Here is a 17,868-nt window from a genome sequence, read left to right as displayed (position 1 = left end):
GGGAGCTCTACTCAAAGCTCTGTGATGATCTAAATGTGAAGGAAATCCCAGAAAGAGGCAATATATGTATACATGAAGCTGATTCATTTTGCTGTACAGTAGAAACTAATACAACACTATGAAGCAACGATACTCCAATTAGGAAAAAAAAAAATGAGCAGCAGAGTTTTGAAGGATCTGTAGACAGTTATCAGACATGCCACACAAGTGAACCATACATGTAGCTTGAAAGAAAGTTAAGTGACTCAGTTGTGTCCAACTCTTTGTGACCCCATGGACTGTAGCCCACCAGGCTCCTCCATCCATGGGATTCTCCAGGCAAGAATACTGGAGTGGGTTGCCATTTCCTTCTCCAGTGGAATCTTCCTGACCCAGGGATCGAACCCAGGTCTCCCATAATGCAGGCAGACGCTTTAACCTCTGAGCCACCAGGGAAGCCCAAGAATACTGGAGTGGGTAGCCTATCCCTTCTCCAGGGGAACTTCCCGACCCAAGAATCGAACTGGGATCTCCTGCATTGCAGGCAGATTCTTTATCAGCTGAGCTACCCAGGAAACCCAGAGAGGTTGTGTACTGTGCTCCAGTGGAGGCCACTGATTTATATCAGGACCAAGGCTGCAAACAGGTTCTTTGACCCATGGTACAATCCCCTTTTCTGTCTTTTATGGTGCTTATGAGGTGAGAAAGTCCATGGATTCATCCATTATTAGAGCTGGAAAGGATTTTGGAGCTCCTCCACATGAAGGAGAGTCCTCATTTGGCAGATAAGGATACTAAAGCCCAATGTACCAAAGGACACACAATTTTTCAGTAAAATTAATGTGTTCCTTTGTTTCCTTAAATGTGGTTAGAGTATACTTGAATAGAAAATGAGACTCCTAAATCATCCCTTCCCTAGAAGTCACGAAGACTCCCTACGCTAGTGGCAGTATGGCTCATCTGCTAAAGGAAAGGAAATTCTAGTAACTGTATTTTAACTTACTAATTAACAGAGGCTCTCAAGTGTTTTATGGATTCTTTTCAATAAGCATATAAATCGCATGCTTTTCTCTTACATGATTCAATTCCAAAGTAGTTATTTCAGTTTCCTTTGTAAATCTAAAATTGTGTTATCCTCTCAAAAATAGCCCTTTGCGGGAAACAGAGGTGACCGACGGCCCAGCTACCATCCCTCTGGGTCCACCCAAGCTATGCTCTCCCCACCCAAGCACGCAAGTCACACTCCACCTGGATGCACCATACGATGCCTCAGGTAGGTGGCAGGGTACTCGAGGAAGTTCATTACAGGATGAGGGTTTCGGGAGTCCTCTAGCTGGGGTCTGAGGATGCCTCATCCACCTGCACAAACTTCCTCAGAACTGCACTCACTGCCCAGGGAGACTCTTCCTACCCTGTTTTCTTGTCTTCTCCTTCTTCTTTCAACAATAGTGGACCGGCATGCGTGGCAGTCTATAAATTCTCCCTGCCTGCCCCTTCTGCTCTTTTACAAGCACCTGCCTAACCTGCTTCCCACCCCAAGAAATCTCTTACTCATGTAATCCCACCTTGGCTTCTGCTTTTGGAGGACTCAAACGAACACAAATATGCCTTTTCTAATATGCCTTTTCCCATCTTTTTCTTACTGACATTCTAAGGCTTGCCCCAACACAGGGAGGCACGCTCCACTTGCTTTTCCTTTCTTCCTGCTGCCTGAGAATCACCGTTACAGAATCTTGGCTCAGTTATTTAGCTCAATAGCGATTAACAAATATTTGGGGGGCATAAATTCTATGATATTACTACTATAGAAGCTACTGAGTACACAAATAAATTAAAAGTCCATTTGTGCTTATAAGAGGCTTGTAATCAAGTTGGGGATAAATCTCAGAGAAAAAGTGGTTTTAACAATAATACAAGCAGTATGCTGTTAAACGCTGACTCAATCAATCTACCTACCTACCTATTTAATCTATCTGGACAGATTTTTAATGCTCAAGGTCAGAAGAGAAGAAACCATCACAACTTTATCATTTTGTGTGTGTGTGAAAAATAACTAGAATATTGGTAAAGTCCCCGTAAATTCCAAGGGATTGCCAATAGAGGTAACTTTTATTCCTGTCACCAAAGGTTTTAATTTTTACATGCTCTTGTATCGTTTAGCATTAACCATCTATCTTGTATCTACCTCTCAGCCATGGTGCAAAAGGGGCTATGATGAAAGGCTGGAAGGAGGTGAGGGGCAGGAGAAACAGAACAGAAACACTGAATTCCGATTGTGTAGCTTGGAAAAAAGCAATGTGATGCTAATCCTACAATAGTAAATTTCTTCTTATCCCCAGAAACCGATGCTGACATTTCCATTTATTCATTCAGTTCCTTTAGACTCCTTGTCAAATCTCTTCTAGTTGCCAAGCAACAATAACAGCAGTTCTGTACATAAGCATTAGGCAATAACTACTGTCAGTGTTTCTCCTTTCTTTGAAAGGGAAATTTAATGACCCTTTCCTATGAGAAAATGATGACAAGAACCTATTCGTGGTGAAACCTAAAAGCTGTGTGTGTGGTTTGTGTTGTTGCTGCCTGAATCCAAGGACTGGGCTAAACTGACCTAAACACTATTACAAAAGGTTGAAATAAAAATTTGCTCCAATGCTTGCATTGTTTGATCTTTAAAAACAACTGCATATCATTAAAGCTTGTCCACATCCCATGAAATGAGTTCCCTATTAAATGGAGTTAAAAAAAAATAAATAAAAATAAATAAATAAAAATAAATGGAGTTAATATTTTAAAGATGCATGATGATGGGTCTTTTCTGTACTTTCTCTGATCCTGCTAAAATCTCTTTAATCAAACTCTTGGGTTTTTCTGACAATACTCCTCCACAGTAAAGAATCTGCCTGTAATGCAGGAGACCAGGCTTCGATCCCTGGGTAGGGAAGATCCTCTGGAGAAGGGAATGGCAACCTACTCCAGTATTCTTGCCTGGAGAATCCCATGGACAGAGGAGCCTGGTGGGGTACAGTCCATGGGGTCACAAAGATTTGGACATGACTGAGTGACTAACACTTTCACACTTTCACTCCTCCATGTAAAGACTTGAACAATATTTCAGTACTTTGTAAAACACAGATCAAGACAGTTTTAGGAAAAAATAAAATGAAATGGAACATCTGCCCACCTATTGAGGACAGACTCCAGGACACAGAGTCTACGTGAGGCGCCAGCACGATGGTGGAGACGACCCTTCCCTGTGTCCACTGTGGACCAAAGGCTCCTCTCCTCTTATCTAGTCCTCCTCCTCCATTTTAATGAGTCTGTATGATTATTGTTTACAACCCAATTTACCTCTATAACTTTAACAGCTCAAAAAGCTGTTCACAATAAGTGACACATTGCAGCAAGGATATTGTAGACTAAGCAATTCCCCATTTCCATATCATCATATTTTCTAGTCTCACTTATTTTTTGTGAGGCTCAGCAATAGCTATAAAAGTTTGAAAAAGTCAAGTCCAGTTTTATGTTCTTTTTCTCATTTGGGATTTTTATTATGTTTTCTTTCTGATCTCATTTCTGTGTGAATTATACTTTGAGTTCCAAACAAAAACATGAACTCCTTTTTAATAAGCTCTTTTTCCTTTTTTTAAAATAATAAAATACACAGATGAGCTCCCCCGGATGCTCTATAGTTCATAGGATTAAGAGCTTATAAAGCTGCCGTACATTTATTATCGGATTTGATGACTTTGTCAGGTAGGTTTTATTTTCATGTCTAACCTACAGATCAGGAAACTGAGGCCCAGAAAAGTCAAGTGACTTGCTCCAGACCACTCAACTAGTAACTGGGGAGAGGTAATAATCTCTGCTTCTGCTTCCAATCTCCACTCTCCTTCCATGACTTTACCTGGCTGGAGATTACTTCCCGAGCATACTTGCTTTCTCTGTGGCTTAAGGATCACTTTTGGTTGGGATTTTTTATCAGATCAAAACTGTACATTCAGCAAATATTATTTTGTAACTCCATCTGTAATCCTATTTTACAAACAAGGATCTTCTTGGCTTTCCATCACCAAATTGTACTGCTGAATTGTATTCTATTTAAACTGATTTATAATAATGCATGAAAATATCTAACTAAAAATGTTATTTTGTGGATGCCAGTTGCAATAATCTTTCCTTAGTCAGATGAGAATTACATCTAAAACTTTATAAATCAATTTAGTTTGGTACCCTAGTGCTTCACGTGAGAAATAATGTAATAGTCACCACTGAGCCCTATCTTTAACTCATCTATGAGTTTCTAGTGTTAAATTTCTTTTTCTTCTTCTTCTTTTTTTATTTTTTAAAGGTATTAGTTAGTAAAGAGCTGTAAAAAGTGAATTGGCCCTAAATATAAGATCCCTGATTGGGTTCCCCAGGTGGCACAGTGGTAAAGAATCCAGGCAACACAGGTTTGATCCCTGGGTTAGGAAGATCCCCTGGAGTAGGAAATGGCAACCCACTCCAGTATTCTTGCCTGGACAATTCCATGGACAGAGGAGCCTGGTAGGCTACAGTCCATGGGGTTACAATGATTTGGATGCAACTGAGCATGCACATGAGATCCCTGATTAGCCTGAAGATTTTGTTCTGGTATCTTTCTTTAACAAAGTGAAATATTCTTCCTATTTTTTGGAAACAGTACAGTGAGATAAGACTGGTTACTCACCAAAGGACCTCATTTGTTATCACTGAAACCTACCTGAGACCACCTGTATTTGATAACTGTCTCATAAAGATGCTGCTTTTCTACAGAACCACAGGGAATCAACCTAAGTAACCTAAGCTTGTTTTTAGAAGCGATTTAAAACTTGCTTTATTTAATAGAAAAGTAAGTACTAAAATGAGATGACATTTCCATTAACCTACATTTCAATTTTCAAGAACGCTTGAGGTTTTGCAAAATATTGTGAATGGAAAATTTGTCTATAAAGAACGTTAACAATTCAAGCAGGCAGGTTCATTCATTTGTCATCCATTCATTTATTTAACTCACATTGGGGTCAGCTATGTGTCAACACTAAGAATATGAAGACAAGAAGGGCCCCATGCCTGCCCCCAAGCAGCACACAATCTCACTTGGGAAGACAGACCACTAAGCATCACAATACAGGGGCAGAAGGCAGAGAACCCCACTGAAGCACAAAGGAGAACAGTAGAAGGGCCAGCGGGCAGAGAAAGGAGGTACCTGAAAGGATTCCTAAAGGGTAGTGAGTGAGGGTCCCTTGGGAGGACATCCCAGAGAGAGGAAACTATCCTTGCAAAGGCCTGGAGGCAGAAACACTCATGGTCAGGATAGCTGCACTGAAGTGGGAGTGGAGAAATGGCTACAGATAAAGGTGGAAAAACAGACAGGGTCAGCTCACACAGACAGTGGATGTCACACTAAGGACATTAAACTCTGACTTCAAGACTATTTCCAGAACTTTCCTGGTGGTCCAGCGGTTAATAATCCACCTTCCATTGCAGAGGACATGGGTTCAATCGCTGGTCAGGGAACTAAGATCCCACATGCCAAGGGGTTAAGCTCCACAACTACAGAGACCGTGGGCACACCTAAGACCCAACACATCCCAGAATAAAATGAATAAATAAATAAATAGTTTTTAAAAAAGAATATTTCCAATTTAAATCCTTTCAGTCATAACCCAATCACAAAAAGTGTCAATTGCAAATGCCAATTGTCTTGGATATGAGACCTGAAGTTATGTCTTTGGATTAAAAGCTGCATGAGGACAGAAATGATGCTCTCACCTCTTCCTTTCCAATTCATCCAAGAGTGAACGCACCAGAGATAACTGAGGAAATTATCTCACTGCAAGACTTTAACTAAGTATTTAACTTCCCACAGTGCTTGACTAGATAGTGTATAAACACACCAAACAGATTTGTTCTCACATCTCCTAAGAGCTTATAATTTATAATGTAAGACATAACAGTTGTTATTATTCTTAATCTTCAGAACTGAAATGTCACTGCTGTGTGACAGATTGAGAAACAAACTAATCATAAAAAGGCCATAAAAGCTAATAACTAAAGGAAATAAAAGTGCAAAAATAAATCAATGTGAAATTACAAATGATCAGAATTTTCAGTTGTTTATTATGATTTATTTTATTGAGCTAAGAAATCTATTAACCTTTTGATATGGGAAGATGGAATTTACTGAGTTAGAAGAGCTCTACTTTCATTGTCATGCAGATGAATAATATTTACAACTTAAACATCACCCTCTTTCAAAATAATGCCAACACTTTGATAAGTTACTGAAACGCAACAGCAAAAACACCATCTACTGCTAATCTTCATACATACATGTGACGTTGGTCAGGACAAGCAGATGAATGTGGCGGTTAAGCCAATGCATGGAGCATTCGCACTGAACCTCTATGGTCTGTGAGATGATGGATCAGCCTCCTTCCACATTTTGGCTCGACACTACCTCTATTTTGAATAAGACACTCTATCTGCTGAGCCTACCATATTGGTCTGTCCACTGGCCATGTTTTGTAGGGAATCAATTATTATGACTGATTCTTTAAAGTGCTTTTCCTTCTCATAATCCAACTTTAAGAGCTGTTCAGCCCATCCATCAACAGACATTTGAAAGGGGCCAATATCTGGTCAGCACTGTGGTGGCAAACTCAGCTTCTCCAACTGGGAACATATTCTTGCCTGAGGGTATGACTGTGAGTCACGGAGAATATGAAGCCACAATATAAAAGGGCACAGACTTCTGCCACTGTTCACTCAGCGGTCAATAAGTGAACACAGTTCTGTATTAATATAGTATAGGGAATATATTATGGAATACAATAGATAAAAAATTTGCACCCATTTTTAAGATAACACAGAAGATCCCAAAGAAATTCTATGTGGAAGTTGGTGTTGACCATGTCCCCAAGTAGGAGGTTTGTTCTTCTGTGCTCTCGGGTTATTCTGGTAGAAAACTCTGGGGAGCGGTAATGTAGAGGAAAGAGCAAGAGAAAGAACCAGAACCAGTGTAGAGGAAAGAGCACGAGGAAGAACCAGAACCAGACAGAGCTGAGTTTAAATCCTTGCTCTTTCACATTCCTTGAAAGTCTGACTTTGACCAAATCACTTTATCTCAAGCCTTTGTATCTTCATCAAACAAGTAGTACTTGTTTATAGATCTTCATATTAAATAACTTTTCCTGGTGCTGGGAAAGATTGAAGGTAGGAGGAGAAGGGGACGACAGAGGATGAGATGATTGGATGGCATCACCGACTCAATGGATATGAGTTTGAGCAAGCTCTGGGGGATGGTGAAGGACAGGGAAGCCTGGCATGCTGCTATCCATGGAGTCACAAAAAGTCAGACACGACTGAGCGACTGAACAACAACAAACCACAGCTGGCAAAGCTGGGGGAGCTTTGAAAAATATACCATATCAGGTCATGTTCCTGCTTAATTCCTTTCAGTGGCTACTTTTGCCCTTTGAATAAAACCCTACATGTTTCTATGTCAAGTTCTAAATTTTGGGGGGCACAGAACCCCTATGACAGTCTGGTAAAGCCTTGGGGGTCCTTCTCAGAATAATATTTAACTAAAGTACATAGGATTACAGAGTAAATCACTCATATTGAAATAACGTTGACATTAATAAAAAGTTTATGCTACAGTAATATATATGTGCTTCTGTCAACATCAAATAACACAATAGGGTGGCAAGTTCTGTAACTACAGTAATTCTACAGTGTGTGCTAAGTCGCTTCAGTTGTGGCTGACTCTTTGCAGCCCTACAGACTATAGCCCACAAGGCTCCTCTGTCCATGGGATTCTCCAGGCAGGTATTCCTGGAGTGGGTTGCCATGCCCTTCTCCAGAGGATCTTCCTGACCCAAGGATGGAACCCTTGTCTCCTGTGGCTCCTGCACTGCAGGCAGGTTCTTTACTGCTGAGCCACTGGGGAAGCTCCAATTTTGCAATAGAGATGAACAAATAGCATTTTAAGATATCTGTAACAAATGTAATCTGATATGAAGATATTTGTGATTTCTAGTTGTGAAAGTCAGAGGTACTCCAGCTACTCCTGTGGGTTGTTTTTCTCCCTTGCCTATATTCATGATTGAAGGAAATTTTAAATTTCATTCAGATATGAATAAAGATGAAAATTCATCTTTTCTCATCCAGCTTTGTGGACCCCTGGCTTCCACTCATGGATGCTGTGGAGATTGAGGAACACACAGGTGAGGAGCCAGAATTCTACCAATACTGGTTCATGCCCTGCTCTCTGATCTCATCTCCCACCACCATTCCTCTGCCTACCGCACTGTGGTCAACCAGCCACTTGCCCACTTGCTCTTCAAACACTATGAACTTTAGTCCTCCTCAGGCATCTGCTTTTGCTTTTCTACCTGGAACACTCTGCCCTTGGATCATTGCACGATGTTCCTTTCCTGTTTTCTTTATCTCAGCTTGCATCACCTCCTCTGAGAGAGCTGCCCTGACCAAGCCCACCTAAGTAGCCACCTACCTGTGCCACCCTGCTGTATTTTTCTCATCGTAACATCATTATCTGAAACGATTGCATTCATTTACTTGTTCTTGTGTTTACTCTCTGTTTCCCTGCCCTAAAAAGCAAGCTCCATGGGAGCAGGAACCTCATCTACACATTCAGTGCCACATTGCGGGCATCTAGAACAGTGTGGAGGTCAAAGTAGGCATCTGATACTTCTCAGCTAAATGGAGGCAAAATTACTAAGGATTCCAGCGGTGTTACTTCTCTCATTGTTCATTCAGTATTTGAGGTACTAGGAGGATACAAAGAGATGAAAGACAAACTCCTGCCTTCAAGCAGTTCACAGCCTAGTGGAGGTGGGAGGCAGCCAGCCATGTAGAAAGCTGGAGGGAGTTCCAGAGGAGGCTCCTCCACTCTGCTGTGCAACCATGGACAAACCTCTGGAAGGGCCTCATTTCCCCTAGGGCAGATGAGTGGTTTGGACAAACTGATCTCCATAATTTCCTGTGATCTATGGTTTATGATCGTTAAAGAGCTAACAGTGCAAGGAGCAGATTCGGCAGGTGAGGGGTTGTGACCCGAAGTGGAGGAAAGTCACAGAGGAGGACAAGATTTGGAAGGACTCTGATATCATCAGCCTCCATCAAATAGAGGGGGGTGGATTTTCAGACTCTTGAACTCTGTGTTGAAAGAAACTGTAAAGGGCACCCAGCATGACCATGAGGTAAGACTTTGGATAAACCTATGAGGCTGTTTTTGGAGATGTAACATAATACCCTTGTGTTTAGATGGAACCCAGCGTGGTGGGTAAGAGTATCAACTGTAGAATGGCACTGTAGCTATGTGAACTTAGGCAAAGCACTTACCTTCTCTGCGTCTCAATTCCCTCCTCTGTAAAATGAAAATAACTACATGGGGTTATAGTCAAGACTAAATGAGGAAATGAATGTAATAGGCGTACATGCTACTTATGATTGTGTGGAATGGTTTTCTCCGGTGTCAAACTTATTATGTATCCCTCACCACCCGCCCCCCCCTCCCCCGAAACCATTTTCCTCTTGTTCCATTATAATTGAGTTTTTACTAGCTAGAGACTACATTATCCAGTTTGGAGTTTCTGCAAACCAATATATAATTATATCCTACCTTTTCCTTGACATTCACATGAGTATTGAGTTCGGCCATCTTGCTTCTAGTGGAATAAGCCCTACCAAGAAGGAAAAAAAAAAGATTAACTTTTAAAATTGATTTCTCAATGTGTTATTTTTACGCTCTCTTCCAATATAGTAAACAATTTCATTTCGCCATAATCATAAATACCAATTTAGAATATAAAAATACTTTCAAGCTAAGCACTTGTCTTAGATATGGTCTAAAAGCATGTTACAATAATTCCAGATGACAACCTGAAATCTTTTATTCATACTGTACTGACACAGAAAATGACAAAATCAGATGGGTATGCACCTAATCTGCGTTCCTTATTATGTAAAAGAATGGTGGTCAAAAAACAGTGAGAGGAGGAAAAGTGTATCTATTTTAACTAAGCACTGTCGTCATAATCTCTACTGCTTCGGTGTTTCTCAATCTCAACATAGCAAACACTGACTGAGTCTTTCCTGCATGTATGTAACTATACCAAAACGCTCCAGGAAGAAACAGGAGAAATGGTTTCAGGTTAAAACGTAAAAAACACATAACAGTTTTAAAACTTGCATTTTCACTTATCAGTATAGAAATATCCCTCTCAATCTATACATATATACCTTTATCATATTTTAATGACTATAAATTCATGATCTCTAGTCTCAGAGGCACTCTTAAAACTGCCCATAATCATTGTTTCCTAAAGTTCTTTAGGTTTTAAGCCTTTGGTATCCAATCTTCTTTGAGAAGTGGCCCACTATGAGAAGATCTTTATTCTTAATATCTAGCTGTGGCATTACCTTCTCATCTGGTCTAAATCTTTTGCTATTATTAAAGAAGATAGACTGTAAGTCTTTTATAGTTTCAATCTCTTTCTGAAATTGAGCACAAATGACTTACAATGGACAAACAGATTGGTGCAGAAATTAGCAGCTAGATAGGCCAAGATATCAATATACTATCCATTTGCATGTTTTGTCAACCCAGATTTACTTTCTATTTGCTTTTTGTCAATCAAGAACCACTGAAGCTCTTTCTTATATTCTTTGACTTTTGCTACAAAGAGTATATCTAGGAGACTTCCCTAATGATCCAGTGGTTAAGACTCCATGCTTCCAATGTGGCCACAGGTTCAATCCTTGATTGGGGAACTAAGATCACACCAAGACAAATAAATAAGTGAAACAAAATAGATTACCTCCAAGCTAGAAAAACCAAGAGTGTATCTAGATTTGATACATTTCAAGGTTTAACTTGCAAAAATTCTGATTTCTCCCCAGCATTTTCTTTTAAGCTTAGGTCTTAAATAAAGCATAAATTCAGATCCATTACCTTCTATTGAGCTTGGCAATATGTAACCTTATCACCATTCAAATAAGAATCCATATACTACTATCTATTATTAAATATTAATGTTAGAAACAGTAAAATTTTATTTTTACAAGCTTCCAAATGATACTGCCACTAACACATGAATTTGGGCACTGTGGTGGGGGAGACCCTGCACACTCAATCACCAGAGAGACAGCTCCTTTCCATATACTCTGCAAAGAGTGCCCATCCCACTGGATACACCTCCCATTTCACTAACTCTTCCAAATGGTAAATCCTGTATCCTCTGCCTTGGCATAAGGGAGAAAGTAAATAATGCTAGCTGGCAAATAATGTCTGAATTTCATTCTCATGTACTTTTGCCCCTGAGAGTTACTAGTAAAAGACAATAGGATTATTTTCTGATTATCCATAACAGTGAATAGAGATGGTATGTGAAGTATAAGGACAAATATCAGGCGTTTTTTTTTTTTTTTTAAACAAGCCATAGATGTGAAACCTTTGATGAGTTACCACAGTGCCTGCAAGATGGTCAATAAGCATGATATCTGAAGACATATGAATGGTTGATTTTCTTATTCAAATGGAGGTTCTGGCATTATGCAAACATACACGGCTTACACATGGATTTTTCTGCATGTGATAGTATATGTATGTGTGAGAGAGAACGAGGATGGGGGAGGTAGTGAAAGAGACCCAGGCTGCAACAATGGAGTAAGGAAGGCTCAAAGGATACAGGAGGACTTGGGGCTGTTTGTCAGGATGGATCTGAGCCACAATTCCTCTCATTAGACTAGATTAGCTAAGTCTTCCAGACACTTCTACTCCTGCCATTAAAGAGGTGTGAAATCTGATAGAAAAGGTTTTTGTTTTTGTTTTGCTTTGATGTCTAAGATTTGAGTGTGCAGCATTTTCTAAAGCCGGAGTGTTGTAATCTACAGAAGAATCAGGGAGGAATTCCATGGAGCACAGAAAATTTCTGAGATCTGAGTAACTGGCAGTATGGAATGGTGAGCTAGATTCACAGAAATACACAATTTCCTTGGCAATTCCCTTTCTCATTGACCTCAGCGTCTAAGTCAAGGAAGACTCTTCTTTGGTTGTGATGCCAGTAAGATTAATTACAATATTATTTTGCGGTGGGGAGGAAAATGCTGGCTGTGAGGGTAGAATGGGGCTATTACAGGTTCCTCAGATGGGAAAATAAGATAAAAATAATTTCTAGGGAGCTGTTCTTTGTCTATTTTACGCTCTTTTTTTCTTTTTCCCCCTGCATGAAGGGCTGCCTCTACAGGCAATCCCTTCCAGCTGGACTCTAATGGCCTCTGCATGCCAAGGCTCTCCACTGGTTGGTGTGTAACAGAGAGACTGAAAAATCAGCTACAGCTCCACTTATGGAAACTAGAGGAAAGATTTCAATATAAATAGAAAGTAAATCTGGTTTGCCTTAAAGAATTAAGAGTTTAAGTGGTTAGAATTAAGAGTTTAGATAGTTAAATTGGGTTTCATTAATAAAGATGACAACGAGGACAAGGCTGATCTTCATTGTCAAAGGTCCTTGCTGAGTGTCCACACCTGGGCTTGGCAATAGCCTGCCCAGAATACTCTGAAGCACGCCTCGCCCTGGCACAGCATCATGTGTTCACTGCCTTTCCTCTGACCCCCTCGCTCCTCTGAAAATGAAATTGTGCTATGCCCCTGTTTTCTGGGATTCTGTTCTCTGTTATGAACTGTATCTGGACAGTCAGATCCCCTGAATATGACTTGTTTAATTTGAATAGTTAAGGAACTTTTCCTCTAAGAAACCATATCTTGGCACCTCCTCCTAAATGACAGGTCCAGAGTTCAGCAACTTGAAACTCCATCCCTCAAAGCTGCAGATCCTTTGGGTTAACCTGAGAAGCCATGGATGCTGTGAGTGAGAGACAGAAGTCTGGGGCCAACAGATCTCCTATTTCCTCCCCTCTCGCCACACTTGGTCACCACCCTTGATGGTCTATCAGTAACATAGCTTGATCTCAGAGTTTTAAATCCAAAAGAAAGGTACCGTGATCCCACACTCTGACTTCTTGGGAAAGAACCTGGTTTCTAATCCAGTTATCACTTAAAATTGCTCTTAGAACACAGCAATGACTGAGGCCTAACTATTCAAATCCACAAACACAGAAACACAAGTCCTGATCCTGGAACAACATTTCAACAGCTTAGGAATGTTTGAAATTTTTTTTCCTGTAATTTTATACTTTGGCTTTCAATTTTACATATAGCCCAGAGAAAAATAAAGATCAAGGAAACTGTTGAAATTTTATTTATGAAACCTCAGATTAATCTCTTACCTCAGTCTAGATGCATGTTCCATAGTCAAAAACTTATTAGGAGAGATATCAGTCCCAAAGGAAAGAATTTCACTGTTTATCACCAATATATCATCTGTATACTTCTCCAGTGTAAAATTAATAATGCACAACTATAGTTACCACCAATCACTTCATGTACAAAGTTATATCAAACTGAACTTACTTATGCGAAAATCTTACTTAATATGCATTAATGCTAGTCAGAAAATCTACTAGTTTGTAAAAAAGAGAAATATTCTTTATGAAAAATAAACCTGAAGAGTATAAATTCTGGAACATATGTTTGTTTCATCATTTCTAATTAATATAATTCAGAGAAGGTTAATACATACAACAACCTGAACAATTGAAAAAGATATTACATATATATTAATATATCTCATGCAATCATATAAATTATAAAAAGTTAAGAGTGTAAAAGAAGGTGTTAGTTGCTCAGGCATGTCTTACTCTTTGTGACTGCATGGACTATAGCCCACCAGGCTCTTCTGTCCATGGAATTCTCCAGACAAGAATACTGGAGTGAGTAGCCAATTCTCCTTTCCAGGGTATCTCCTGACTCTGATCAAACCAGGGTCTTCTGCCTTGTAGGTGCATTCTTTACCATCTGAGCCACCAGGGAAGCCCAATCTCTGTTTTCGCTTGTTTCACTGCGTAGGCAGTAATAAAAGTTTCACTTTTGTTTCTCTGAAACCTATTACTACTCTTAGACTGACTTTCCTGTTCTCAGGTATCCTATTACTTTTCTGGAATGGAATTTAGAGGCAGAGGAAATACATAAGAAAAAAAAACTTAAATAATCATTTTAACAATTTTTTCAAGGTCATTTATGCAAAGTCCTCCCATGATTTATAAAAACCTAATAGAGAATGTCAGTTGGTATGGGAGGGTGGAGGTCAGAAAAAAGAAACTTACTCATGTCATTTACTTGCAAAGCCAGATTTGAATGCGGGCTGGTCTGAACTGGAATGTCCTGTAAAATACTTCCTGGATTTCAAAGGCATGCTAAAGAAAAGGAATGTAAGCTGTCTCAATACTAATTTATGTCAATCGTGTGTTGAAATGATAATATTGGATGTGTTGAGTTAAATAAAACATTATTAAAATTTAACTTCACCCATTTCTTTTCGCTTTTTTTACTGTGACTACTAGGAAAATTTACACGGCCTATGTGGCTTACATCTGCTAGAAGCTGGTGTCCTGGAGCAGTGGTTCTTTGAGTGGGCTTCCCAGAGGAACAGCATCTGAGAACTTGTTAGAAATGTAAATTCTCAGCCCATTTCCAGAAGGACTGGATCAGAAGCTTTGGGAGTGGGTACAGTGGTCAGTGCTCCAACCAGCCCTCCAGGGCATTCAGACCCACAGAGACCAAACTGTGAGATCTGCCGCCTGGGAATATTAAGAATGGGCCTCTTCTTTGATCCCAGCCACTACACACAACAGACTCTCCAGAAGCCTAGACAGATAAACAGGGTGTGGGGGCTTAGGGGTGGTTTCCTACCAATTACCTTGTTAGGGAATGGTCATTTCACCAACATACTAATTATAATAATAGCAATAAATATGGAGCACTAATATTGTGCCAGGCACTCTCCTTAGTGCTTGACATGAATTTATCCATTTAACCCTTATACCCCTATAAAGTAGAAACTGATTATCCCCATTTCATACACATGAAGGCTGAGCAACAGAGGTTCAGTGACTAACCCCGGGTGCATGGTAAGTGACAGGGCCAGGACTCAAGACACAGGCATTGTGACTCTGGGGCCCAGAGCCACTGTGCTGGAAACACTTTAAAACCGTCACAAACAAGTCACGGAGCGTATATGAACTGCAGGAAGAACTCTGCGAGGAGAATAAAACCAGTCCCAGTCACTGCCTTCTCCAGTGAGGCAGGGATGTGATGTATGCCTTGTATTATACATTCACAGGGCACACAGACTGCAGAGCGAACCACGAAACTCGCACGGGAATGGGCGGGAATGTACCTATTATAAAGAGATGGCTGTTTTCCTTCAGCTTCTGCCTCTGATGAGAGTGTTAGAAGCTGCATTTAGTGGGCCGTTGGCCAACAAGCTGCTTCCTGGTTCTATGATGCTGCCCAGAGGCGCCACGACATTTCAGGGTCTAATGTTTAACTACTACATCTTTCTAAATTAAAGTAATTAAAGTGTCTCTGTAGCCAACTTTTGTACAGCCTTGACAGTGTTGGGATCACATAGATCTTGAGACGTCATCTTGTGGCTGCCTCAGAGAGGAAGAATTGGGGCTGATCTTGTGGTGCTAAATGCTAGGTCATTTCAGTCGTGTCTGACTCTGTTGTGACCCTGTGGACCGTAGCCTACCAGGCTCCTCTGTCCATGAGAGTCTCCAGGCAAGAATACTGCAGTGGGTTGCCATGCCCTCCTCCAGGGGATCTTTCCCAACCAGGGATTGAACAGGAGTATCATGTCTCCAGCATTAGCAGGAGGGTTCTTTTATCACTAGCGCCACCTTTCAAGCCCTGATCTTGTGGGGAGGAAATCAATTATATGACGTGACTGGAAAAGTAGCAGAAAGCCTCTCAGTCAAAACAGAGCACCCCATGATCTACCAGAGTGTCAAAGCCTAAGCTGGGAAAATCTCTTAAGAGATAGCTACACTCTTACTTAGCTTATGGCATGCTATCATCTCCTGGAGAAAGAGTGACTTCATACGTTAGTTTATTTCATTCTCTACTGCCATCATTTGGCCCTTCGCAGAGAGTGGTGCTCTGAGAGAATGGGAGACAGGACAGGTAAGAGAGAATGGGAGACAGGACAGGTGAGTTTTGATAGAGATCTAGGGAGAGGCTGCAAATTTATCTATGGGGCCACCATTCGTCCTGGTGGAACATCTGAGCAGAGGTTCTAGGTTGTCAGAGTATAGTATGAGGGCCTCAGGTCTCCAGCTGCAGAAAAAGAGGATGGAGTTCTAGGAAAGGAAAAGTAATTTCCCTCTTACCCTTTGAGTTCTTAGTTGGGACCCCCATAATAAAAGACAGATTAATATGAGAAAAACAAACACATGCTTATTAACATGTATATCTCATGGTATCGCTCAGTTGTATTTGACTCTTTGCAACCCCATGACTGTAGCCTGCCAGGTTCCTCTGTCCATGGGATTTTCCAGGCAGGAATAATGGAGTGGGTAGCCATTCCCTTCCCCAGGGATCGAACCCACGTCCCTTGCATTGCAGGCAGACTCTTTACCATCTGAGCCACAAGGGAAACCCCGTATCTCATGGACACATGGAAGATGGTCAGGAGAAAGTGAAGAATTCTCCCCAAGGTAGCCTAGAATTCAGGATAAATACCATCTTAACAGGGAAAGCAGAGGGGGTACAAGCCTCTGAGGGGACAGTGAATGATTTTTAGGAAAGACAAACAAGTCCTTAAAAGGGCAGATGGAAGCTATGATAGCTTGTGACAAAGTCTGCTGAGTGTGGTGTCAATTCTAGTCTCTTCTGTGAGGAGAGTCAACTTGCCCCCTGCGAGTTTCACCAACCAGGGAGGGAATTTATGGCAACTGAGTTCTTCTTGGACGATCTGTCTTTAAGCAGAAAAGCGGAATTCAAAGAAAGCCTCTTCCTGTATTTGCTGTTTTTCAGTGCCCATAGCTCACCAAATACACCAAAGCAGCATATTTGGGGGTACCATGCTCTGAACTCCCCAGGCATGTTTTGGGATGGCATCTTCTCCAACCTTCAGAGCATGGGACCTCTGTGGCCCTTTGCAGCTCATAGGTACTCAAGTCTGTAACGGCCCTTGGGGTGATAGGAGCAGTGAGCAGCCAGAGCAGCTGAAAGCTGAAAATTTACCTTAAAAAAAAAAAAAAAAGACATGGGTGCTATCTCCCATATATTTGGCTATTTCTCTGTAAAGATTATCTTTAAACTGGCCAAGGACTAACTGTCCAGTCACCTAAGCACAGTCAAGGGGACTGACATGCTAGCTCAAGAGGGAAACAGTGCTCCCTCTATGAAACTGGAACCTTGTCTAAATGTAACAACATATAGGTTTTCCATTGCTCAACTTTTCCATTGTTTAATCTCTCTTCCGTTTTGTGCTCTCTTTCCCTTCACTCCCACCTTTACTGTTCCTTATCTGGTCTTGTAATTACTGAGGTCTCTCATATTCCAAGTACTTCAGCTCTTTCTTCTGTGGTTTAATTCCCACAGTTTAATAAAGGTTCTTGTGCGGTGCCTTGCTCCTTGGAGGAAAGTTGCTTTAATTATTAGGAATGAGGACACATAAACAATGAAACAGGGAACGGTGGCTGAAATACGACTTTCATATGAAGACTCCTAACCTAGACTTTTTTTGTTTAATTTGGAGGGGGAAAAAAAGATCTCAAGGTTGCATTTTTATTCAAAGACACTTCAGTGGACTAAACCCACTGTTAGAACAGCTTCACGGAAAAGCATTTTAGGGGCAAATGTCAGGGGAAAAAAAATTCACATTTAAAAGCCCAGTCTCTGCCTCTTTTGAAAAGCAGAGTTAGCCTTTGGTTTAG

General features: G+C 40.7%; 1 protein-coding gene across 8 annotated transcripts in view; it reads right to left on the bottom strand.

The window, feature by feature from the left end:
• Positions 1-17,868, bottom strand: part of SPATS2L (spermatogenesis associated serine rich 2 like) — a 190,929-nt gene that overhangs the window by 93,002 nt on the left and 80,059 nt on the right. For all 8 annotated transcript variants that reach the window (XM_027564026.1, XM_027564009.1, XM_027564016.1 and 5 more), the window contains one exon: positions 9,647-9,707. In XM_027564026.1, the coding sequence (XP_027419827.1) occupies positions 9,647-9,685 (39 nt within the window). In that variant the 5' untranslated portion in view covers positions 9,686-9,707. The remainder of the gene's footprint in view (positions 1-9,646; positions 9,708-17,868) is intronic.

Source organism: Bos indicus x Bos taurus, chromosome 2 (genome assembly GCF_003369695.1).
Source record: "Bos indicus x Bos taurus breed Angus x Brahman F1 hybrid chromosome 2, Bos_hybrid_MaternalHap_v2.0, whole genome shotgun sequence".
NCBI classification, from domain to species: domain Eukaryota; kingdom Metazoa; phylum Chordata; class Mammalia; order Artiodactyla; family Bovidae; genus Bos; species Bos indicus x Bos taurus.
This window is presented reverse-complemented; position numbering and strand designations above follow the sequence as displayed.